The sequence below is a fragment of the Sciurus carolinensis genome, chromosome 8, assembly GCF_902686445.1.
Source record: "Sciurus carolinensis chromosome 8, mSciCar1.2, whole genome shotgun sequence".
Classification (NCBI taxonomy): Eukaryota; Metazoa; Chordata; class Mammalia; order Rodentia; family Sciuridae; genus Sciurus; species Sciurus carolinensis.
In genome coordinates this window covers 146,049,250-146,076,163 of record NC_062220.1, presented here as the reverse complement: position 1 = coordinate 146,076,163, position 26,914 = coordinate 146,049,250, and the positions used below count along the sequence as shown (strand labels likewise).

Sequence of the window (26,914 nt, the reverse complement as noted above, 5' to 3'; positions counted from 1 at the left end):
CAGGGACCAAGCCTGCCGGATCCTTGAACCCAGCAGGGTTCAGAAGCGAAGGAGCCCTGATGAAGGGCAGGGACCTCCAGAAAGAAGCGCAGGTGGGCTTTAGAGATCCCACCAGCCCATTACTAGAGACCTGGGGGCGCCCCCCCAATGGTGTTGGGGGAGCCCTACTAAACCTCTCCCAAGTTCATTGCCGCCTCAACCAGGAAGCAAATAAGGAAGCCCAGGCTGCGCAGTTAAATGCCTGATGGCTTGGTGGCCTGAGCTCCAAGTGAGAACCAGACTCCAGGAGCCCAGCAATGGCCTCGGCGCAATCTGAAGGGCAGGGAGATGACAGGACGCAGACGCCTCACACACAAGGTTCCCAGAGTGACTATGGCACTTGGGGGAAGTCTCTACTTAGGCGGCTTGATGTCCCACCAAGTGGCTCAATGTGAGTCACGGGGCTAGGCCCCTGGCCCTTGAAGTTGTTTTGAGAACGCTGAGTGACAGGGCCACGCTCACTCCCCACCCTCCCCTCTGTCCTGGCGATTGAATCCAGGGGTGCTCTACCACAGAGTTGCACCCCTACATCTTTTTGAGACAGGGTCTTGCCAAGTTGCCCAGGCTGACCTTGCACTTGGGGTCCTCCTGCCTCAGTCTCTCAAGATCACAGTCATGCAACTGCTGTTATGCATCTGGAGTGTGTTCGAAGGCCAGCAGCCTCGGGCCTCCTCCCACCTGACCAGCAGCCCAACGCTGGAGCTAGGAGACCCCGGGAATCCAGTCTGGTGCTGCTGGGATGGAGGCCTGCAGTGGCCAGGTCACAAGGATCAGGGGTTCCTGGCAGAGCTGAGGGACATGAGGAGGAAGGGGAGGCTGGGCACAGGCCACAGGCCACATCCAGATCCTGCAGGAACGTTGGGTGACACACAGTCCTGGGCCTGAGAGACGGAGCTGTGCTTCCTCCGGTCAGAACGGGGGAGGATACGCTGTTGCTCTCAAAGTCCTGAGGGGGTCACAACTAGGCACCAGGGACAGTACCAAGGTCTCGGGCAGCATCTGTCCCTGGCAGTGCACTTACGTTGCTCAGGTCCAGCGGGTAGTACAGGCCTCAAGCCACCTAATGAAAGACACTCACACTCACTCTGCCGTCTCTAAGCTGCAGCTGTCAGATGCTCTGAATGCCTAAACTACTGTCCACTTAACGGTGTTTTTAAACTTTTCACTTATATCCAATTCACATTTTAGTCAGGTATGGTGGCAAACACCTAAAATTCCAGCAATTCCAGTAATGAGAGGCTGAGGCAGGAGGATTTGTAAATTTGAGGTCAACCTCAGCAGTTTAGAAAAACACTCAGCAACTTAGCAAAACGAAGTGGGGGTGGGGTGGGGGAGGGGATATAGCTCAGTAGAGTTCCCCTGGGTTTAATCCCATTTAGATAAACTTTGTTTTCTTCTAGTACTGGGGATTGAACACTGCCTCTGGTTACTTTTTAAAAAATACTTTGAGACACAGTCTAAGTTGCCCACACTGGCCTTGAACTTGAGATCCTCCTGCCTCAGCTTTCCAAGTCTCGGGAATCAGAGGCACGTACCACCATGCCTAGCCTAATTTTGTTTTAATGAGAACCTGGGGTTAGCAGTGTGACATCTCCCCGGGGCCCCAGTGCAGGAGCCAGGCTGGCTGTATGAAATCTAGCCGAAGGCTCCCGGCCCAGGAAAATTACCAGCTGAAAATGCAAACAGATGAGCCAGCTGAGTTCACTTAAGTTTCCAACCCTCCTGGCTCCCAATACCAGGGCTAGGAAGGGATCAGTGCATTCTGATTAAGAGGCCTAAAGAGGAAGAGCCTACAAAAGGGCTTCCGTTCCAACCACCCCAACACCATGACTGTACAAACCAGTTTTATTTCCCCACCGCCCGGGAGGCACCTGGGCACCCTGGTCACACCTGCCTTTCAGACTGGCCCAGGTTGAGGCAAGGTGCCAGTTCAGCACATAGGAAAGCTGTTCTGAAAACAGCAACTGTCAGCTGAAGGCATCGCCATCACTGCAGAAGAAAGCAAGTCGCCAGGGGAGCACAGACAGCCCAGAACGATGACTTCTGGGAACAGGAAACCACCTCTGGTAGGGCCAGACCATGTACTTGTCCTTGACTCCTTCAAATCCATTCACGTCACAAAATATTCTTCCAGCTTTTGGATTCAGCAATTAGTCACATCAAAAGCCCTCTGCCTGAAGCGCCCGCTTCTGTGGGCCAAAGGGCAGCCCGCGGTCCTCTCAGGTGGAGCAACACCGGAGGTTGGCCAGCCCCAGTGTCAAAATGAAGTCCCGACTAGAACTCGGGAGTGCGGGGCAGGGAGCCCGGCCACAAGCGCACAGGCACCGTCTCCCCGAGAGCCGCTCCTCCGGCACCTACAGTCCAGGGAAGCGCTCCGAGCGGCGGCCCTCACTGCATGCCGAACCACTGCTCCTGGTCGGCCCACTGGGCCGCCTCACTGTCGCTGCCCTCCAGGTCCCCTTCTTCCCCGCTCCCTTCCATGTCGTCCACGTCCTCCTCCTGAGTGGCATCCGTGGGGCTCTCCTCCTTCTCCATCTTCTGCATCCCCTCTAGAGACTTCTGGTCATTGGGGTCCAAACTAGGAGACAAGAAACAGAGGAGAGGCCTGAGTCCCTGCCTCTTCCAGCAGGATGACGGTCATCTGTTGGCCAGCAGTGGAAAGAGCACAGGCAGCACAACGGCCAAAGCCTGGGGTCCCCGCACCACTGGGTTTCCAAGGTTGGACAGAGGGGGCCACTTCCAGAAGTGATAAGAGGAATTGTTTCCCAATTTCTGGGATTCTCAATTTGATTTTTTTCTCCACAAATTTCTGAAACCTTTGCACACCTATCACCCCCAGCCTTCTGCTAAAGGAGACTACCAGACAACACCAACGGAAGAGTGGCAAACATTAAGAGAAACTCAACGTAATTCCTTAAAAGAAGGGGGCTTCTGAGCTACAGGGTTACAAAGTTCTTCTGTGGCTACACCTGCTCTGTGCTCTTATGATACAATGGCATTTCAGTTGTCAAGTAAAAACACCGTGGCAGGCCACGAACAGATGTCAAGCTCCTAGGTTAGACCCCAGGACTTGAGGCTACCTCCACCTAGGCATGTGCATTCAGCAGCCAAGAACTTACCTGTGCCCAACCCCCAGAGTTCAAAGCCTCCAGAACATTCATTCATTGGCTTCTAAGCTGTCTTTCCTCTTGCCTTTGTGACCATAACCCAAGCCAGCAGGCATCCCATCCCTAGCAAATCCCACCTCTAATCAAATCTGGTTTTTGTTTTTTCACTTGCTTCTAAGCTTCCAAAAAGCAGCTAAAAGGCATGCGGGATCCTATTCTATTTACATAAACGCAGGCTCATCTCTAACCTCTTGTCTTCTCTGAACCCTTTCACGCAGCTCTCACCAGCACCCAAGGCTCCTGCCCCCTAGCCTCCACGCACCTTCTACAGACTGCTATGAAAGCACTAGCGGTGGCATCACCATTGTGCACACGAGCAGGAGAGCTCCTGGGACCAAGCATGCCCAGTGGTCACTGGCCGGGCACACGAGTGCTGTTCAACTGTCTGCTGTTCAAGGGAATGGATGGATGTGACCAGACTCAATCACAGACATCCCCTTGCCATGACAACCCTCAAAGAAATCACTTCTGAATTGAAAAGTATGAACACCACTATTCATTTAGCATTTACTATGTACCAGCTCTTTAATGTTGTTACTATACTTGGAGTTTTTCAGAAGGCCTGAATTCACAAAAACCTCTCTGCCATTACTCTTTTTACCTGCTTTCCACGGTGTCTTTCCAGAACTCCTGCCACACATTCCCTGCCCCTTCCTGTTCCTCGGTACCTTCCCGCAGAGGCCGAGGGCCTACCTGAGCGCTATGCTATACTGGTCCATGGCTTCCTGGTACTCATTGACAGCTACGAGGAAATCTCCCAGGATCCGGTGTAGGACACAGTCGCTCTGATTAGCCAGGGCATTCCTCAGCAAAGCAATCCCATCTTCGTACTTCTGTTCTCTGCCTAAAAAGAGAGATAGCCTCATTGTCTTCAACAAAATTTTGAAAATATATTTTCAGCTCAACTCTATTCACAGAACCACAACAATCACAATCTGACAACTTCTTTGCAGTCATCCTCAGGAGAATAACAGTGACACAAAGTGAGAGCAAATGCACCTGAATTCCTGTTTCATTAGGAAATTTATGGCTTGGGTTCTGATTTTTCAAATGGACTCTTGACCTTAATCCAAATAAAAAACCAAATTGCACTTTATTTGCCAGATTAGTCCCCAATCCAGGCGTTCATCATAAATCAGGACATAAGGTGCATCCCCATCTCTCATCATGTGATGCCTTACTGCTATCCCAGGACTCCGCTGGCAAGAAGGACATCATCAGAGGTGGCCGGCCCCCTTGACCCTGGCCAGAATCATGAACCAAAATAAACCTCTTCATTAAAAACAAACAAGCAAACAAAAAACAAGACAAAAAAATACAAGGCTAAAATGGGAGTTGTAAGACAATCCAGATAGCTCAAAAACAATTCAAACTGGCTAAAACCAGTTAGTTATATTCAGCCCAAATTAGTTCGGGACAACTAAAACCAGATAAAAGCAAGCTGAACAGGTACTAATCAATTTAGCCTATTCAAGTCAATCCAATCAAGTCTATGCCAGCTACATTTGGTTGGGTGCTAAATAGAAATCAATTCAGGGAGGTTCAGACCTGCTGCAAAAGGCACACACACCTGTCCAGTCATCTGTAACCAGCTGGCACTGGAGAGTCCAAATGACATTTGGTTCTATAAAAATGAATGTTGAACTGGGCAAAATAGAAGACAACTTACTAAGGAGTTCTGCCTTTTTCACCACAGCTTTAATGTAATCCGGCCTTTGGGTCAGGGCTTTATCTAACAAAGTTTTGGCTTTCTCCTGTGTCACTGGGTCTTCTAGACAAACGGTGGCTAAAAGGGTAAGGGTCTGTGCATTTGCGCCTAGAGTTTTGTAAACATTGTTAGCCATTACCATTGCTTCTCGAATACTGTTAGAGGCTAAGTAACATTCGATGAGACCTGAAAAAATAAACACACAAAGAAGTTCAGTCACATTACCATTTCCAGTCACGCTTCCACTCTGACAGCAATCCAAACGGCAACCCTTCCAAGTTTTAGACAAAGGGCGGGCCAGGGGAAACTGAGGTGAGACAGACTGGAGGATGTGCTGATGGAATCGCTGAGGGCTCGACAGGAGAGAAAAAGCCTGCCCTGCCAACACACCTTCAGTGAAAGAAACAAGCATGCATAGGAACCTGCAGCTATGGGCAGAACGTCTGAACCTGAAGAATAAATGTGACACTAATCATCACTCTGTTGTATGGCCAGGAGGTTAAAGTAGTGAAAGATGATGTTTCCAATGAAACTCAAGGTTTTACTGCCTTAAGCCATTATTCCCTGGCTGTGTTGAGTCACCTGTAGACCTATATTTAAGAGGCAGGGTAAAAAGTGAAAGTCCGATTTTATCAACTAAAGGACCAACTCCTAACAAGCCACATGAGCAGAAAGGCAGAGTCTGGGGCTGGGGAGATAGCTCAGCTGGTAGAGTGCTTGCCTTGCAAACACAAGGCCATGAGTTTGATCCCCAGTACCGACAAAAAAAAAAATAAAAAAAATAAAGAAAGGCAGAGTCTGACTTGCAACACAGAAGTCATCTCCAATGGCGCTTGCTGAGGGCCTTCTTACTCTAGGGGGAAAGCACTTGATCAGATGGATCCAATATACTAAGATTGGCAGCTCCCGTCTCCACATCCACAGCGAGATGCCCTATGGAGCCACTTCAAGAAAAGTCAACTCTTTGTGCCAAGAAGTTGAGAACAGGGGAAGAAATTTCTGGCACAAAGCACTCATCAAAACAGAAAAACAGCTTAAACCCCAAACCCACACAATCGCTGGCAGATTTTTCTCCGCATACTCCTCCACCCTAGCAGCATTTATAACATTCGTGCACACTCTTCCACACACTATGGTTACTTAACCAGAAATTACCTAACTCTAAAGGGCAACATGTTAGGTTCAAAATACAGTTGTTTGCAACTACTTATTGAATATTGGAACTTCAGAAGGAAACGGAAACAGCCAGATCTAGTGGTACATGCCTGTAAATCCCAACTACTCAGGAGGTTGAGGCTGGAGGATTACAAGTTTGAGGCAGCCTGAGCAACCTAGGAAGACCCTATCTCAAAATAAAAATAAAAATGGCTGGGAATGTAGCTCAGGGGTAGAGCACTGGCCTAGAATGCTTGAGAGGCCCTTCATTCAATCCCTGGCCCTGGCGGGTGGGGGAGAATGCACTTTACTAACCAAGGGCATCCGCCAGCAAAGGAAGAAAGCTCCACTGGAAATGGCCAGAGGGCATAACCAGAGTCACCAAATCAAATCTCCAAACAGCAGCCTGAGAAGCTTCAATGGCCATCTGGGGAACATTCGCTGCCCCCAGATGCTCTAACCATCTCTATCCAGGCACTATGGTAATCCAAAGGCATTCCTATACTCTAGCAAAACAGGTGAGGTGCAGAATGGAGCTGGTGTGACCAATGCAGCTTAGAGGCTAGGGAAGTTAGTTTCCAGTTCAAGAATTTAATCTGAAACCAGAGGCTTGGTTTTTTGCAGTTTATTTAAGAACAAAGACAACTTCCTTTCCCCCAACACATTTACAATAGGCAGAGCTCTCTGGCTATATAAGCAGACTTGTTCTTTCCCCCAACTTCCAAATTTTGCTTCTCAAATTTGAACTCATCTTCCTGTTAAGATCAAATCACTCCTAGATTCCTAGGTTTATTTTTAAATTCTTATAAAAATATGTTTTAGAGGAACTGCATCTTGTAAGATCTATTTTAACGTCTGTGACTGAGTCACCAAATGTTGCTGAGGCTGGCACAGCTCCTTTGAGCTCTTAGGGTCAGTTCACATGAACTTAAAATATTATATAACAACAAGGAAAAAGCTGGACCCCCATCATGCCCACTCTAGAGGTCACAATGGACAACTAGTTCCCACAGCTAACACTGTCTCACAGGTATGGCATTACTCTATGAGTAACATCTGTGGTCCAAAGATGACTATGAAAAGAATAAAGACATTACCAAGCGATTTAGCACAGGGCCTGGCACAGAGATTCTTATTAATGACTGAGCTACATCTGAAGGGGGAAAGAAGGACAAAACCTATCCCAAGTATCCCCTGGCCAAAAACCAGAGAGTAAGAGAGAGAGAGAGAGAGAGAGAGAGAGAGAGAGAGAGAGAGAGACAGAGAGAGAGAGACAGAGAGAGAGACAGAGAGAGAGAGATGCATTCTAGAGAATACAGGGTGGAAAATCCAGTGAAATCTCTAAATTAAAGTAGAAATGCCTAGTGCAGTGATTCCCAAACCTGTCTGCACACTGGCACCTCCCTACCCCACGTTCTCCTCTATGCTGGAGTGACCTGGCAGCCTCATTTTAAAAGATCCCCCAGATGACTCTAACACATAAGAGTTTGGAACTGTAGGCCTGATGAGGCCTTCCACCTGAGTGCAGCTGCCATGCCTTCAGATCCCTACTAGTCATTTGCGATCTTACCTTCATAACAATCTAAGCGACAAGGTGCGAGCCTTATGGCCTCCCGAAAATGGATTATTGCTTCCTGGACTCTGCCCATGTTCCTAAGTGCTGCTCCTTTAAGTAGCAAAGCTTGCACACTATTACTGTTCAGCTGAATGGCCTTGGCTCCCAAGTAGAGGGCACGGGAGTAGCGTTTGCTATAGAAGCTATGACACCTGGAGGAAAAACCACCAGAAGTTATCTGAGAGGGACCATAAACATTTCATGCACAAATCAAAAGGAAGGTCCTATATATGATCCTCATTATAAACCACACTTAAAACTATAACCTATGATGTTAGTGAAAAAGCAATAACACACACATGTGCATGCGCATGTATACACACACACACACACACACACACACAATATATATGTATATACATATTTGTTTTTAAGGGGGAAAGCCTGACGAGGAAGGGGAAAATATGGAAAAGAACCTGATTATCTGGATATACGTTACAAGCTGAGAGACATTCAGATTCTGTAAAGCCAGGTAAACAGCAATGTGGGTTTTATTGACTTTATTGCGGGGAGCAGTGCTGGGGATTGAACCCAGGGCCTCACACTTGCTAGAAAAGCACTCTACCACTGACCCACATTCCCAGCCTTGAGGTAAATAACAGAGGAGCTTGCCCTGAGTGAGGCCCAGTGCTAAACACGATGCATTCACTGTCTCAATTAATGCTTTCCCCTAGAAGTAGGGGTTATCTGCCAACCCTCCAACTGAGAAACAAGACCCAGAGAGTTGAATATGCATCCAAAATCACACGTCATGGGTCAGGGATGAAGCTCAGTGGTAGAGAACTGCCTAGCACACCAAAGACCTAGGTTCAACCCTGTATCACAAAACAAAGTCGAATGACATGATCTGATCCAGGTCTGATTACCTCCCTCTCTTTTTTTTGGTGCTCCTGGTGATCAAATCCAGGACTTTGTATGTGCTAAGCAAACACTACCACTGAGCTATACCACCAGCCCTTTCTATTTTTTATTTTGAGACAGTGTCTCACTAAGTTCCTCAGGCTGGCCTTGAACTTGGAATTCTCCTGCCTCAGCTTCTCAAGTCCCCAGGATTACCAGACATGTGTCACTATGCACAGCCTGATTACCACTTAAACCAGTACTTTCAATCTATATTCTTTTTAGGAAAACCCACAATTTCTTAAAGAATCTACTGAAAAACAGGGAGAAAAGGAATGTACAAACATACCCAGAGACCACCCAGGGTTCTGCATGCTGATCAGAAATATTGAAAAGGCGGCAACCAAGGTTCTCCACATCCTCTAGCCGACCTTCTCGTGCCAGGAGGTAGCCATATACATCCATCCCTAAAAGGAAGGACACGACAAGAAGAGGCCCTTTAATCAAAGGAGTCCTTAAAAAGGAGTGGGACCCAACAAGCAGACCCACACTGAGGTTCCAGCTGCTGCAGGGTCTGAGCTCTTTCCATCATCATGAACTCCTCCACCAATATCACTTCCCTGCAAAATGACTATTAAAAAGGAAAACCCATCCAAAGTAAAAAAGGCAAAGCAGAAGGATCTACCCCACAATTTGAAAGCCTGTTATTTTCAGGAACTGTTTGTCCCTATTTCTGTGGTGTGATATACAGTTCTCCTAATGCATAACCAGAAAGGGCCCAAAAAAGGCATCAAATAAGTCCTCTCTCCCAAGAGCTCTGAGCAGTCAGGAACACACACTATGCTGAAGAAGTCAGTCTCACAAAAAGTTGGCCTACTCCAGAAAAAACCTGTAGTTCACTCTGGAATGCAGTCATTGAAGATCACCACCTCTCCTTACTCCCATCAGGCCTGCTCCTTCCTCCCATCCCACCCCACTCACACACAGTCTACAAAAAGGGCCCAGGCTTGCTGTCACCCATCTCTTGCCACCATTCTCCCACATTCCTTGCTATCCCTTCAGATTCCCATAAAATTGCCTTTCAAGTCAAAATCACAGCAACACTTCTGCTGGCCTAAAATCTTGGGTCCAAGCTTCCAACTCTAAGCTGCCAACTACTCCCAAACAAGTTCTTCTACAACACCATTTCATCATGGCACAGACGGTTTAAAGAATGGGAATAAACACCAGGCAGGAGGGAGGCTTACACAGATTCATCTTCTGTATCCATCCCTTCATCTGCATGCTTGTGAAAATCCCCTCCCTGATCGGTCATGCTCTTGATTTAACGTTTGCCCAATTGGCCAGGCACAGTGGCACATGCCTGAAATCCCAGCTGCTTGGGAGGCTAAGGGAGGAGGATCACAAGGTCAAGGCCAGTCTCAGCAACTTAATAAGAGACTGTGTCTCAAAAAAAAATGTGGCCAAGGGGGTGGGTAGCAGTTGGAGGGGAACTAGGGATGCAGCTCAGTGGTAAAGCACCCCTGGAATCAATTCCCAGAACCAAAAAGAAAGAAAGAAAAAAAAAAAAGAGTCTATAAGATTATTCATTGTTACAAGGCATATTTTCCTGATGGCCTTTTTGGGCCTTTTACAAACAAATGTCAGCCTACCTATCTGATCTCATTTCTCACTGCTCCTGAGCATTCACTACTCACTCGCTCCCAGTCACCCAACAGCCAGCCTTTCAAAGTCGTAATGCCTTCATCCTTCAGCTGCAATCTGCTTTCAGATCAATGTCTTTTCTATTGTCTGCTCCTAATCCTTTTCTTCAGATCTGTTCCCTTACTCCCTTTTAATTATGCTAAGGAAACAGTACAACTAAATTCCCTAAAAGGATATTATGGTTCTGGGGATGCCATCCAAATCAGGCACATCATAAATTTATAATTCATAAGGAAGGACTATGACCCTCTCCAAAAGAAGAAGAAAAAAAAAGCCAAATAATGTCCGTGAGAAGACAGCACTTGATTTCCAGCAAAAACAACTGCTTAAACGTTAAGAGTCGTGCCAGGCACTTTAAAAAAAAAAAAAAAAAAAAAAAAAAAAAAAAAAAAAGAAAGAAAGAAAGAAAGAAAGAAAGAAAGAAAGAGAGAGAGAGAGAGAGAGAGAGAGAGAGAGAGAGAGAGAAAGAAAGAAAGAAAGAAAGAAAGAAAGTAAAAGACCGCTGTAATAAGCCTTAAAAAACACTTTCCCTGAACAACAGTACCAGTTCACACCACATTTCGTGCCTGTCTTCTCTGATGTGTCCCTCTTCAGACGCTCTCACCTTGCCCCAAGAATCACTCACCTTTTATCAGATAAGGATCCAACATCTGTGCCTGTTCAAACTTGAGGACAGAATTTTTATTGTCTCCAGCTCTGAAGTACAGATCTGCCAAGCTTCCCAGTAGGTCCACATTATCTCGCAATAAGGACTTTTTCTCTAGTGAGCTTAAAAGATATTAAACACCGAATCTTAAAATTAAATCCTTAATTGCTACATCAGGGGAACTGGCATAAAGACATTATTTTCTGCATGCATGAAAGTTTTCATAATAAAAGACTTTAAAAATGAATTATGCACACTAGATTTGACTTTAAAAAATGTTATATAGGACAGTGAATATACCCAATAAAGCAGACACTACTCACTACCTAGAAAAAAATTTCTTGTAGTTTTTCAGAGGACAACATACACTACTAGGTGCTGAATGTAATGTCATTCACAAACTACTTATTACTCAACTGGATGACTTCGAATAACACAAAACTCCAGTCTCTTGTCCTTGGATTATATCCAAATAGAAAGAAAAGCACAGTTCAAAGGAGGCAATCTAGGTTAGGTGCTGCAATAAACCATGCTTCCAGGGAGGCCAGAAAGGTTTACTCCTAGGTTTGAACATGACACAATGGCAGTTTGCTCTTTACCTTTGCACATACAGAGCTGAACTCAGTCCAACTTTACATTTTTACAGGTTTCCAAGAGAGAGTATTTTATTTCCAACCATTCAGTACATTAACAGATGAAGAAAGCCCAAGGACAGCTGGCCACAACATCAAAAAATAAGCATCTCATTTTTGTTTTGCTAAATGAAACACATCAAACTTCCAGATGAGGACAGGGCCTCATGCAGTGAATGAATGCTGTGGCACTTACCAGATGGTATTGATTGCTCTTGAGTTGTCACCAGTGTGCACAAAAGCATATGCTTTGATCCACACAGAGAGCCAGTCCAAGTTAGGCACAGTCTGGATCACATTCATAGTCATTGATGCCACCTCTGCACCTTTTACAGAAAGGGACAGCAAACCTAACCCAATAGAAAGCAGGAAAAAGGTAGTGAGGCATTGCCCTCTTCCACAGAGCAAGAAACAGATTACCCCTTCCTCGGTTACACAGTATCCCCTTCCCTATCTAATAAGTACACACAAGACAGGGGCTGGGGGTATAATTCAGTGGTAGAGTGAGTGCTTGCCCAGCACACGTGAGGTCCTAGTAACCTAACGAGCTCCAGCACTAGAAACAAAACAACAACAACAACAAACAGATACATATGACAGAAAGACAATAATTTATTTATTTATTTTCAGTGCTGGGCTCACACCCAAGGTCTTGAGCATGCTAAGCATGTGCTCTACAATTGAGCTACATTCCTAGCCCTGAAAAACTGTTTAGTATTTCTTGATCAAAGCAGGGCATGGTGACACACATCTGTAATCCCAGCAACTTGGGAGGCTGAGATAGGAGAAAAGCAAGCTTGAGAGCAGACTCAGGAACTCAGTGAGGTCCTATCTCAAAAAAAAAAAAGGTGGGGGGGGGTCTGAGAATATAGCTCAGTGGTTCAGCAGCCCTGGATTCAAACCCCCATATCAAAAAGAAAAAAAAATTTTTTTCTTGATTGAAAATGTGACGATGCAGGGAATTTTTAAAAAAACTCTATTCTGCCAGGCACAGAGGCTCATACCTGCTCCCACTGACTAGGGAGGCTGACTCAGGAGGACTGTAAGTTATTGCAAGCCTCCCAAGCCTAAGTGAGATAGTAAGACCCTGTCTTAAAAAAATAAAAATCGACAGGGGATATAGGTCAGTGGTAAAGTGGCACTGAGTTCAACCCCAGTATTGTTAAAAAACAAAAACAAAAACTATTCTGATGTATAACCATGACTGAGAACTACCATCTTTGAAAGTCGATATTCCAGGAAAACAGACAGAAAATCATCTGTACCTAGAATGGCATCAAGAGCTAATGGGCACTGCCGCAGTACTTCCTTGTAGCTGGTGACTGAAGGGCGCTCCTGACCAGCCTTCTTGTACAAGTTTGCCAGCATCATGTTTATCTGTATAAACAAAAACAAAGAAGAGTAAGATAAACCTATCTGCAAATAAAATACCTCACCATCTGATTTTTATTTATTTTGTATTTATGTGGTGCTGAGGATCAAATCCAGTGCCTCACACATGCTAGGCAAGTGGTCTACCACTGAGCTACAACCCCAGCCCCTCACCATCTGATTTTTATTAATAGTTACTATTCTACTTTTTACTGGAAAATCTACCCATAGCTCTATACAAATAAAGAACAATCCCATTCTTCAAAGCAAAGAAGAAATTATATTACTATCCTTGCTTTTCCTAAATCCTCCCTAAAAGTAAAGTCACATTACCCTTTCACTTACCTAACTAAAACGTCCAGTAATATCTGGACCAAAGATGCTGCCTCTGGAAACAGGAATGACATTCATTTGAGAAATTCCAGAATTCTAGTTACCTTAATTCTTTCTTGATCTTAAGACAGAAAGTGAACTACTCAAGAAGTGCTCACGTTCAAATATTTTAAATTCAATTAATACTGAGGCATAAGAAAACAAGGAACTCTTGACAAAACTAGTTAAAAAGTATCAGGTATTTTTCCCCAAAGCGAAATGACAGATACAGAGTTAAAATACTTAGCTTCTTTTTGACAATTACACTAGTGACTAGAATCTGGCCTTTCTAACAAAGCTTTGACCTATAAGTACTGTCTGACTTGCCAAAGTCATGTTACAAAACTCTGATTCAAACTGACCTCTAGAAATGACAATGATCCAGTGATTAGCTAACTATTTAAATCCAGTTAATGCAGACATCTGCATTTCAACACAATTTAAATATGTAATTAAGGTTTTTTTTTTTTTTTTAATTTTGTTTTTCAGTTGTAGGTAGACACAATACCTTTATTTTATTTATATGTGGTGCTGAAGAAGGAACCCAGGGCCTCCTGCATGCTAGGCAAGTGCTCTACCACTGGGCCACAACCCCAGCCCAAGCTTTCTTAAAGTAATCCTGAGCACACAACAGAGAAAATCTAAAAGTGACAAAGAATGTCAGAATTACAGGGAAGGGATAAATGATCTTAATAGTACAAAGAAAAAATCCACTGTTTCAACTTAAAATTAATCTTAAACATAAGGAAGCAGTCAATGTGAGGACACAAAAGAAAAAAGTCAATCTCCTAATATCTTCAATTATCTGTGACTTGGCATGCCACGTATCTACTCAAGAGTGTCTGTGAAGAATACCTGTTCCAATTCTAGATCTTCAGTGTATAAAACAATCCAGAAAAGCATTAATCCACACTAATTCAAATGATGAAATATAAAATACTAGAAATAAAACTATTTTTTACTTGGAGCAGATATTTTATTTTAGGTTATTTTGAATATGCAATGGAAGGTACTTAAAGGAAAACTCCAGTATTGGTGCGAATACTCCAAAATAAAAGGTTAAATTTAAGATTCTTCCTTGCCTGCTTATTATTAACAAACTGATGGACCTTTTGTCTCAACAAATACCAAAATTTCCTTTAAACTACTTAGCTGTCACTCAAAAGACGAGTTTTAAGTACTATTAAGTGGAAAAGTCAATTTTTAAAACAGATCTTACTTGGGAAAACTGTGAAGGCACATTCCACCAGTTCTAAACCCAAGCAGTCATCATTTCCTAAAAACTGAGATTGTATGTTGGTATGATTACTCTTAAAAGTTGAATATTTACCAAGATATAATAATCTAACACGGGAATTTTCCTTTAAGTGTGAGGGAATGTGTAGTGGTGTTTACCATACATTAACAGATGTTCAATTAGACGTATTTTGACTCACTTCCTTGTCCTTTACACAGACTGAGGAGCCAGTTAACTCCCTAACGGACAAGAAAGAAAAACTGTAAATATTACAGGTTTATTTTTGAGGCACATGTTTGCTTGCTCCTGGCTACAAGAGTTCTACTGCATGAAGGACATGTACTCCTAACAAATACAGATTCCTCTAGACCCTCTTAAAATGATGGTTGTAAACATCAAGCACTAGATGCCATAAAATCAAATTTCTTTGCCATTTCTAATTTCCAAAAACTTCCCCAAGCACCACCAAGGCAATAAGAAGGAGATTACAATACATATCTAATAAGATAAGGAATAGTGCTGTTCAAAGTTTATAATCAAAATGGCTTCTTCCAAAAGGCCTTGAGTACAGCACCAGACACCTCCTCATACATGCAAGAAAGTAATTCTCAGGGTAAGAAAAGACTTTCACAGGGTACTGAACACAATTTAATACATAGCACCCAAACCTATCAAGAGATAGGTTGGACCATAATATACTTCCAAGTATTTGGGTTTTTTTTTTTTTGGTACTGGGAATTGAACCCAGGGGTACTTTACTACTGAGCTACATCCCCAGCCCTTTTTATTTGAGACAGGATCTCACTAAGTTGCCAAGGGTCTTCCTAAGTTGCTGAGGCTGACCTAGAACTTGTCATCCTCTTGCCTTATACTCCAGAGTCACCAGGATTATACATGGTCAACATCATCCCGAGCTACTTTCAAGTTGCCTTTAAACAACAACAAAATTGCAACCAACATCATTAAAGATAATGAGGAAATATCTTAATTTTAAACAGACTGGGGATGCAGATCAGTGGTACAATACTTGCCTATCATGTATGAGGCCCTGGAGTATGATCCCTAATACTGTAAAATTAAATAAATCAAACTCAGAAAAAGAGAGTGGGGAATGGATCTCAGTGATAGAACACATGCTCAGGCCCTGGGTTTAAATCCCAGCACCAACAAAACAAATCAAAACAAAACAAACTCAAAAAATAACCAAGTCAAAATAGTAAATAATCTTTACGATCAAGAGAAACTTAAACATGTTCTCATCAAGTTGGGTTACCTGTAAAATTCAGCAACACTCACTCTGATGAAGTACTAAGGGAAATACACCAGGTTTCTACTGTTTAGCTTCCTTGTCTTCAGAGCAGGAGGATGTACAGACTTTTTTTTTTTTTTTTTTTTTTTTTGGTGGCAATCCTGGAGATTGAACCCAGGGGCATTCTCACCACTGAGTTATATCCCCAGTCTTTTCAGTCCTTTTCATTTTTAATTTTGAGACAGGGTCTTCCTAAGTTGCTGAAGCTCACCTCAAACTTGTAATCCTTTTGCCTCAGCTTCCAAAGTCGTTGGCATTATAGGACTATGCACTGTGCCTAGCTGTACACAAAATACCTATTAAATTTCCTATTATTAAACACAAGTTGCACAAAACAGTTTTTCAATGAAGTAAGGACAGGTGACAGCCTAGGACATTAAATACTAGCCAGATGCAGTGGCACATGCCCATAATTTCGGAGACTTGGGAGGCTGAGGCAAGAGGATCACAAGTTCTAAGCCAATCTTAGCTACTTAGTAAGACCCTATCTCAAAATAAAATAACAACAAAAAATAAAATAAAGTTAAAAAAAAAAACAAACAAACAACAAACAACAACAAAACAAAATAAAATAAAAAACAACAGTTGAGAGTATAGCTCAGTGGTAAAGTGCTCCTGGGTTCAATCCCTAGCACCAAACAAACATGAATTCAATCCTCAATGCAAGGATTCACACTGTTCTAAAATGTGTTTCAAAAAATTTTGATAAAGACACCAAATGTACTCTACAGAACAATATTTTTAAAATGCATTTTTAGGACTGGAGATGTAGCTAAATGGTAGAGCACTTGTCTTGTACGTACCAAGCATTGGTTTATGCCAGGTGTAGTGGCGTATGCCTGTATTCCCAGGCTGAGGCAGGAGGATTGCAAATTTAACACTAGCTTCAGCAACTCAGGGAGGTCTTAAGCAACTTAACGAGACCCTGTCTTAAAATTAAAAAATAAAAAGGCTGGTGATGTGGCTTAGTGATTAAGTGCCCCTAGGTTCAATCCCCCGTACCAAAGGGGGGCATATTTTTAGATACATGAACTCAATTCACAATTCAGTTCTCACAAAAGTTAGATTTTTATTACCCTCATTTTATAAATAAAGTTAAAAAAAAAAAAAGACCAGAGATTGGTAATTTGCCCAACCTTAAACTACATGTAAGTCATATATGCGCGAGATGCAAACAAGACACCAGATCCCTGACTTCAGCTAAATGAATACTCTTCACTATAATATGCTGCCAAATCAAACACAAACATATATTCCGCACATATGCAAGTACAAAGATATCTTGTAGTCTTGATTTTGAAAATGAATAAAATCATTCCTACTATCAAAACAGATACATCTATGGAATGCAAAAAATGAAGTTCTAAAAAAGTGGTTTGGCCACATGGATATGTTTTGCAAATCATTCTTCTCCACAGGAAGAAATACCAAAGAACATACACATATAGCATTGTACAGCTATTATTATTCATCAGTTGAATTTTCAGGTCTCTTAAGAAAGTCATTCACGTCTCTCTCTGAATTCCTACTTCATTAACAGTGGAACCATCATGAGTAAAATGTTCAGATGGACTTCTTAATGAATAGAGAAAACATGGAGGAAGAAGGGGTGGGAGGGCTGCAAAGGAGGAAAACACATAACCACCTGCTAATTCAACTTACTTTGGGAGTTCTTTGTCTTGAAGGGATCCCATCAAGTATAGCAATGGCATCTTTATCTTGTTTTAGCATTGTATAACATTCAGCCATTTTATATTTCACTTCAATTTCAGATGGAAGACACTAGGAGACAGAGAAAAAACAACTCCTCAAAATATGATCTTAACCCAGGTGCAGCAGCACATGCCTATAATCACAGCAACTTGGGAGGTGAGGTAGGAGGATCACAAGTTTCAGGAAAGTCTTGGCAACTTAGCAATACCCTGTCTCAAAAAAAAAAAGGGATCTGGGGATGTAGCTCAGTGGTAAAGCATCCCTGGGTTCAATCCCCAAGGCAAAAAAAAAAAAAAAACCAGGTTTGTGATTGCCAGGGGCTACAGAAAGGGGTGCAAATGTGAGATGAAGAATTGAGTACCAAAAGGCATGGGCTTTCTCTCTACAATGATGAAAATGTCCTGGAATTAGGTAGTACTTGTAAATATACTGAAACTCACTGAATTGTATACATTAAAAATATTTAAATATAAATATTAAATATATAAATATTTAAATAAATATTTAAATATAAATATTTTTATTATAAATATTTTTATTATAAATATTTTAATATAAATATTTAAATATTTTTAAATATAAAAATTTTTAAATATAAAAATTAAAAAGGGTGAATTATATATAGCATGTGAGTTAGATCTCAATATTTACAACTTCCATGAAAATTCAATGTATTCATTTATATGAAAGGTGAAAGGTTTAGCATAGCCTGTGATCCCAGGCACTTAGGGGGCTGAGGCAGAAAGATCACAAGTTTGAGAACAGCCCATGCAATTGAGTGTGGAAAGGAATGAGAAGAGAGGGGAGGGAACAGAATGGATGGAGGGCTGGGAAAGTGGCTCAGTGGCAGAGTGCTTGCCTAGCATGTGTGAAGTCCTGCATTCGATCCCCAGTGCCATCAAAAAACAATAACAAGGAGCTTCCACTGTGGCTCAGTGGTAGAGCACTTGCCTAGCTTTCGTGAGGCACTGGGTTCGATCTTTAGCACCATATAAAAATAAATAGAAATAAAGGTTCGATCTTTAGCACCATATAAAAATAAATAGAAATAAAGGTATTGTTTCTACCTACAACTAAAATATTTGAAAAAAAAAAGTAACAAGCCAGGATGGTGGTGCATGCCGGTAATCCCAGCAACTTCAGGAGGCTGAGGTAGGAGTACTGCAAGTTCGAGATCAGCCTCAGAAACTTAGGGAGGCCCTAAGCAATTCAGCAAGATCCTGTCTCAAAATAAAAAAAAAAAAAAGGGCCGGGATGTAGCCCAGGGGTGAAGTGTCTCTGAGTTCAATCCCCAGTACACGTACACACAGGTACACACACGTACACGTGTACACACACACAGAGGCCTAGCATCATACTTGGCATATGGAATACTCTGCATATTAACTATTGCTATGAATGATCCTACCTGGATAATATACATCCCTTCAATTCAGTGTCAGAAAATAAGAGATGATCCTACAATCAGCTCATTAATAATAGAAAGCAAAAGTTTTACATAAAGGTAAATAAACAGGAAGAAGCTGGACAGGTTAAAAAAAAAACTAATTTGTCATTTTTTTTTAATTTAAAAAATTTTTTTCTTAGTTGTAAATGAACATTTTACCTTTGTTTCATTTGTTTATTTTTATGTGGTGCCGAGGATGGAACCCAGTGTCTCGAACATGCTAGGCAAGTGTGCTATCACTGAGCTACAACCCCAACCCCCTCATTTATCTTTCTAATGTGGAAAAAAACAAAGCAGAAAAACCATAACTGATAATTTCACTCCTAGTTCACCTAACATTCCTTTTAAATATAAATTGCGTATATACTAAGAAATTTAAAAACAGATTCAAACTTAAAAGCAAAACACTTTATTTCCCTAGTTTTCCACTTAATTTCTTTCACACATAAAAAATTTTAAGGGGCTGGAGGCTGTGGTTTAGTGGCAGAGCACTTCATTAGCATGTGTCAGACACTGGGTTTGAGCCTCAGCATCACATACAAAAATAAGCAAATAAAACAGACATGCTATCTACAACCATAAAAAAAAAAAACTAAAAAATTTTTTCAAGTTTATTATCCATATATTATATATATTGAAAATATATACCAATACATATTTATGTATCTCTAAATTCTCCCCTGTAAATAAAAACAGTACTGACATGTTGCTTCAAACCTAATTTTACCAGTATACAGTCCTTTTCAAAAAAGCACACATACTTGCACCTCATTTGTCTCTTCTTCAATAATTCCATCACATTCTATTTCATGAAATCTGACCCTGCTGAACACTTTTGTTTCCAGTTTCTTCTTATAAACAATATGCAACGAGCAGCCTTAGAACCTGAAAATCTTGTGTGAGTGTTATTAGGGTTAATTTCTAGCAATGGAATAACTTGGTCAAATGGTGAGGACACTGCAATTTTATTGCTTCATTTATTTAACTAATTATCAAGCAACCAAAACTGCCAGGAATTATTAAATTCTTTCCCATATATTTCACCATGTACTCACACAGACCTAACAACTGAATGACATTTTAAAAGTTTCATTTTCAGTGAAATCATAAAAACACCTTACGTTTTAAATTCTGTTTGTATAAAAGGAAAGAACAATGCATAACTGTTGGAACCCAGGCAATTCGTGGTTTACATTTTGCTCTTAGCCTTTTATGCTTGGTTGGGTAGGTTCCTGCATCTAAATGGTTTTTCATCTTTGCCTCGCTATTCAGTTCCCTTTAAATTACTTTTTTATTTTATCATCTTCTACGCCTAGTCAGTCATCTTCTAAACTATCTGTCTTGGGACTGACCACGTAGCTCAGTGGTAGAGTGCTTGCCTAGCATACATGAGGTACCAGGTTCGAACCCAGCACAGGGCTCCCAACCAGGAAAAAGAAAGAAAAAAAATCATAACCCTATCTTAAATTACCTGACTTTGTGGAGTAGATGCAGAATTTCCAGTTGAAGGTCTCACTTTTGAAGTTTTACTTAGGGCTTTCTTTTGCTGTAAAGCCATAGTATACTTACTTACAGCATTCCGATATTCCTTATCATGAAAGAGAGAATCTGCATGATACACCAAAAGCTGGTACTTCTGAGATGGGGAGAATAACTCACTAGAAAACAAAGAAAGTATACCCCTTACGTGATTTACTTTGAAATGTTAGAGCAACATGGTGTTCACATAAGTCTAGCACAAAGTCCTGAATAGTGAGTTTACAAAATGTTAATACACCTTAGGGGCTTGTCCCTAAAATGAGAGGCATGAAAAGAGAACTTTATGCTAATATGACCAACACATGTAGATACTGCCTCAAACTGCTGTTTTAATATGATTAATTTTTTAACTTAATATAAATGTAATAATATCTATAAAATCCAATACAGATATACAGAGAAACCACATCTTTTCCTCCCCTTCTTTAACCCAACTCCTTTTAACAGTCTGTTACATATCTATCCACATGCTCTTTAACATCAAGTTTTAAGGATACTACTGACAAAGGAGAGCAATCACATGACAACTAATATTACCAAAGAAGGACTGAAGACCTGGAAAAGAGAAACTTCACCCCCTTTCTAGGAAGGGGTAAATAAAGAGAATTGGACCCCAAAACTTCAAATACTGTAGAAAATACCAGTCTGAGAAGAGAACGGGATAGTCAATGGGAGAGCCAATGGGACAGAGTGGGACAAAAAGAGGACTGGCTTTTTGATAAAGTCTTAATTTTATATACAAAAGTAAACTTTAGGACTGGGGGTGAAGCTCATTAGTAAAGTATTTGCCTAGTATGTGTGAGGCTCTAGGTTTGATCCCCAACACCACAGAATAAATTAAAAAGGAAAAGTAAACTTTATTAGCACTAGAAACATTCTTTTTTTCTTTCTTTCTTTTTGGTCTTTCTGCAGGATACTGGGTTGAACCCACGGACACTTTACCACTGAGGTGCAACCCTTTTTATTTTATTTATTTATTTATTTTTTGACACAGGGTCTCGCTAAATTGCCTAGGCAGTCCCCAAACTTGGAATCCTCTTGCCTCAGTCTCCTGATATGCTGGGATTACAAGTATGAGCCACCATGCCTGCTCACAAGAAGCATTCTTATCTCCTTAAGTCTCAGGTATTTAATGACAATTAAAGAAACTGCTATGTTTCAAAACTATTTCTTTAACCTTAAATATGTTCACAAACATTGTAAGTACCTGGCTACCATTCTCCTGCTTTTTACAGTGCTGGGGATCAACTGAGCCCAGGGCCTTTGTATATCAGGTAAGCACTCTACTGCTGGGCTGTACCCCTAACCCCCAACCTCTATTCTTTTTTTCTTTTGTCTTTGGTATAAGGTATTAAACCCAGGGGCACTTAACCACTGAGCCATACCCTCAGTCCTATTTTGTATTTTATTTAGAGACAGGGTCTCACTGAGTTGCTCAGCACCTCACTTTTGCTGAAGCTGGCTATGAACTTGCGATCCTCCTGGCTCAGCCTCCTGAGCTGCTGGAATTGCAGGCGTGGGCAGCTGCGCCTGGCTCCCAACCTCCATTCTTAATGGGGAATCCATATTTTTAACTTCTAATCCTCCTCCTTCTCAAGAGAAATTTACACACTTTTGATACATAAAAGCCAAAACTGCTTAAAATAAGAGGAAGGAGTCAAAGAAGTTTGTAGACAGTTAATGTATCAACAAATGAAGGTATATATAAGAATAGGTACCACAGACTAGTGGCTGCAGGGTAAAAGGAATGGGGGAATGACTGCTAATAGATTTCTTGTGGGGATGAAATGTTCTGGAATTAGTGGTACAACCCTATGAATACCCTAAAACCCACAGAACTGTTCTCTTTAAAAGGATCAATTCTATGATATGTGCATTTTATCTTTAAAAAAAAGGCTATAGAGATGTAGTTCAATGGTAGAGCGCTTGCCTAGCATGCACGAGGGCCCAAGATTCCCAATATTGTCCCTCCCCCTCAAAAAAATGATAGCAGGCTAATCACTGGATATAGTTATAAAAAAATTCAAGGAAAGAAATGGTACAGATGACTTAAGATCTTTTTCAACACTCAGATTCTAGGTATTTACTGATAACCATTTTTTTGTATTTAGTGATAACCATTTAATAACTATTACTACATCCACAGGAAGCATTCAGATGCTTACATAACATACTTGCCTATCTACACACAAGTTATCTCTGGAATGACACATGAAAAACTTAATAGTTGTTGCTTCTGGAGAAGGAAAATGGTGGTGGGGAGGTTCATGACTCAGAGAGCAGACACTGATCTGCATATACCCTTTCTACTGCTTAAATTTTTTTAAGTGAATATGCTGCCCATTCAATAATTTCAAAACATAAATGATAAAGGTCAGAACTTAAAACATTTACTGAAGCTAAGAACTGCCAATCTAACCTAATGCAAAAAAGTACAGGGTAACTAAACAATCTAGCCAAAGCACCAAACTGCTTCAAACTATCCTGTCACATCTTCAAGAACCAAGAGTAATGAACAGGGGCTGGGGATATAGCTCAGTTGACAGAGTGCTTGCCTCACATGCACAAGGCCCTGGGTTCAGTCCCAGCATCACAAAAGGAAAACAAAACAAACAAACAAAAAAACCCAACAAACTAATGAATTGTGTGTTAATCCCCAATAGTGGAAACTGCATGCTGTGACAAATCACTCAGAACCAAGTGAAAGTCTCCAGAATAAACACAGAAGGCTGACAGAGGCCAGAGTTCCTCAGTCCATACTTAAATGGATGGTTAAAGGATGGATTTCATTAGTGAGACCCACAGTGCACGAGTGGAAATGGGATGAGGAGCAGCCGCTGCACTGCAGGCACTTCGCAGCCCTTTCCTTTCTGACCTGGACCAGCTTCTAGAGCAGGCCAAACACAAAAGGGTACTGAGCAGATTTCATTATAATGCCATAAGGAGGCAGCAAACTGTGATGGGTCAGAACAGACTCTGGAGGTGGAGGTGGAAGGGAACCAGGGTCCAGAGACTGCAGTTCCTCTGCTTACTAGACGTCTGAACTTGATCCAGGTATTTCACCTCCCTGACTGAATGCAATTCCTTAGCACACCGGCACAGAGCTAGGGCATAGGCACCCTGCTCCTTCAAAACAGGGGAACACATTCTGGGAGTCAGACAACGGCTAAGAGGGATATCTGAGCTGGAAGCAGCCCTGGGATGAGGATTCCAAGCAGCAGGAGCAGCAAATACAAGACCCAGACCTGAGAACCAGCTTGTGCGTTCAAGCAACAGGACCCAGAGCCTGGGAGGCTGGACTACCGTGAGAAGAAATCAGAAGTCGGATGGGGGAAGGCAGTTTGGCTGGGAGCGAAGGGGGACATGCGCTCAAGGATGGAGGCAACCCTGTGTTTCATCTGACACGGCAGCAAACAAGGCAGGGGCGCTGCTCTTATGGCTCCCCAGTCCTTAAAAGGCGCCACCAACCCCCCATCAACGAAATCCGCTTTTCAGGAGTTGCCAAGGCAAGGGAGCGGACCCTCGGGGGGGAACATCAACCTCAGCTGGAGGACAAGGGCACAGAACCCGGGGGCTGAGTCAGAGCGGCAGCAAGCGAACCCCGTTCCTGGGAAGGGGCCGGGCGGGGAGGATTCGGCCCAGCGACGTGGCAGCCGCTTTGTCTGGCGACAGACGCCTCAGGAAAGCCCTCGCTCCCAACTTCTGGGAACCCGCCGCCAGCGTGGACCTCGGAGCCTCAGCCTTCCATTCCTCGGTGCCGGCGCCCGCCACATCCTCGGCGGAAGCGCACCCCGGCGTGCGGAGCGGCGCCGGCGGCCAGCACCCGGGAGCTACCCGCGCTCCCGACGGCTCCGTCAGGGGAGGCCTCGGCCGACAGTGGACCCGCGGCCACTCCTTCCCGCCTGAGCACCACCTCGGCCCCGGCTCCCAAACCGCCGCCGCTCTCCTCAGTCCCAGGCCGTTCCCCGCCTCAACTCACGGGTTGTTATTACTCATTGTAAGCAACAAGCTGCTGAGAAGCCGCACGTTGGAGTGCAGCCCCGCGGCCGCCATGTCCCGCACATGATCTATCACATTCATTCTGCCCGGCCAAACCGCAGGTAGCTGCGGCAGTAGCGGCGCGAAAAGCCGGCAGATAATCCCTCCTTTTGGAAGACTCCAAAATGGCGGCGGCGCCGGGGTCCTTCGGGTCCACACGCGGCACCGCCCCCAAGGAAGGAGGTAACTGCTGAGGTGCCTGAGTAAAAAGAAAATTGCGTGCTACTCCCGGGCCCCGTGAGAGAGGATGATTTTTTTTTTTTAACGCAAAAATTACATCATCGTCCTAAACTGCAGACTCTGCTGAAGGCGTACAATGGGACAAAAAACACCTCGAAGGATTACTTTATTGAAATGAAGTGAGTGTGAGAGGAGTCTCTGTATCTCAGAAATTCAATATATATTGGAATTTATCATAAATGAAAGCAAATGGAGGGCGGGAAAACGCTGCAACAGCCGGAAGTCAATACCTTAATCAGGCGCCAAGGGCAGACCTAACTGCTTTTGCAATGGCGCGTGCGCACCAGGCAGAAGGCGCCACGCCCACTCCGCCCGGCCCACCCGCGACTTTTGCGTTCCTGTCAGTTTCAGGCTTCGCATCTTGATTAGGCTCCTTGATGCGAGGGCTTGGTACCCTGTGAAATGACTCACTGGATCAGTGTGAATAAAGTATGGGTCCAAACATGAGCTGGTGGTCCTGTTAACCAGCATTTGTCTCGTACAGTTAACATTTCACAGAAAGTTTTGCATGACTGTTCATAAATCAAGCCAGAGTTGAAACTGACATTCCCTCTTCACAGATGAAGAAGCTGCTTAAATTTGGGGCTCAGGTTTGTTAAATAGTGGACTTGAAGTGAGACGTTCTGACTTCAAATTTCTTAGTTACACAGTGGCTAAATCTGCATCAAAAACTCTGGGGTATATAAGGGCCAAGTAGGTAGTTGAGTGAGGTCCCTTAGGTATTTCAATTTTTAAAAATCAGATTACTTTTCCCTATCACCACCCCACTCAACCTTATGTGGCTTATCACCCATTTCTTGAAGGAAACACACATCTTGGTCTGTCTCACTTGATATTAAAGAAACAGCTGCAAAGAAACACATTTATCAGTCTGGTGCACACTTGTAATTCCAGCGATTTGGAGGCTGAGGCAGGAGGATCACAAGTTCCAGACCAGCCTGGGCAAATTAGCAAAGCCCTGTCTCAAAATTTAAAAAATAAAATAAAATAAAATGAATGAAAACAAGTAGGGGGTGTAGCTCAGTGGTCAAATGCCCCTGAGTTCAATCCCCAGTACCGGTGCAAAAAGAAGAAAAAGAAATACAGGGGCTGGGGCTGGGGCTCAGTGGTGGAGCGCTTGCCTAGCATGTGTGAAGTACTGGGTTCCATTCTCAACACTGCCTATAAATAAATGAATAAAAAAGGTCTATCAACATCTTAAAAAAAAAAAAAGGATTAAATTTAACTCACCATGGGAAGCCTGTCAAGGGTTAGATGACAGAAGTGATCCACCACAGATTGTAGGTAAGAAAGGGGTACTGAAGGTCGAACTGAAACCAGTCTTTAAAATCCGGATGGGTCCCGTTTCCCTGGTGTTGAAGATTGAAGACCTGAGAAATGCTAAGGCAAGAGCAAAACGTTTTATTTAAAGGATAGAACGGACAGAAAGAGAGAGAGAGAGAGATGGTCCAGAGCTGGCGCCCCAAAGAATGGGGGTGTCCTGCCCCTTTTAATAGACTTTAGGTTTCCTTTCTTCTCATGTCCCCTCCTCTTATCTTGCTTACATGGCCAAAGTCCAGGGACACTTCTCCCCGTTTTCCATATCTGGAAAGGCAGGAAGGGAGCCCTGGGGGGGGCATTCATTAACAACTCCTTGCTGGGAGGAACAATTCCCTGGAGGCAGGTGACTTGGAAACAGGTCAGAGGAGGGGGACATGCTCTGGAGGTATTAGCATTTCATTTCCTTTTGAATCAGCCCCCATCCTCCTGACCCAATCACCCACTGTCTACACTGACTGTCCTTTTGCCCAGTCTCAATGCCCCATCTGATGAAGGGGCCTTGCTGCTGTAGCAGGGCGGGGGAGATGGATGATGACCCCTCTGGCTGCTTCAGGCTGAGAGGGGCCACGTGGGGAGAGCAGGTTGGGTTTCCCTTTTAGGAATGTTGTGGGTGGGTCAGTCAAGGGGTCTGTGATAAAAGTCAGGTTCAGAAAGAACGGGTTGTAAAGTCCTCTGAGAGGTGGATGCTTCTGTGAGGGAAACAAGGAAGACACCGGTACTGGAATGCGATTAATACAAAACAAATGTCACAGCATCTGCAACATGTCAATGAATATCACGTTGGAAAGTTAAGAAGTCATTCCCACAACAAGGCCAGTAAGG

At 43.1% G+C, this 26,914-nt stretch overlaps 1 protein-coding gene across 1 annotated transcript; it reads right to left on the bottom strand.

The window, feature by feature from the left end:
* Positions 1-1,854: 1,854 nt before the first annotated feature.
* On the bottom strand, positions 1,855-24,656 carry Anapc7 (anaphase promoting complex subunit 7). The gene is made up of 11 exons (XM_047562301.1): positions 24,474-24,656; positions 20,427-20,613; positions 17,458-17,577; positions 12,772-12,883; positions 11,703-11,856; positions 10,854-10,996; positions 8,874-8,991; positions 7,640-7,836; positions 4,876-5,100; positions 3,900-4,050; positions 1,855-2,617 (listed from the first exon to the last, which is right to left on the bottom strand). Exons 1-11 carry the CDS (start codon positions 24,572-24,574, stop codon positions 2,428-2,430), a joined length of 1,698 nt encoding a protein of 565 aa, XP_047418257.1. The 5' UTR covers positions 24,575-24,656; the 3' UTR covers positions 1,855-2,427.
* Between the last annotated feature and the right edge of the window lie 2,258 nt (positions 24,657-26,914).

Coding starts and splice junctions, on each gene's coding strand:
- Anapc7 (XM_047562301.1), bottom strand. CDS start 24,574: ATGAATGTGATAGATCATGTGCGGGACATGGCGGCCGCGGGGCTGCAC. Junction 7,837..8,873: donor GAACCCTGGGTGGTCTCTGG/GTATGTTTGTAC, acceptor TTTTTCCTCCAG/GTGTCATAGCTTCTATAGCA. Junction 4,051..4,875: donor GAAAAAGGCAGAACTCCTTA/GTAAGTTGTCTT, acceptor CTCTCTTTTTAG/GCAGAGAACAGAAGTACGAA.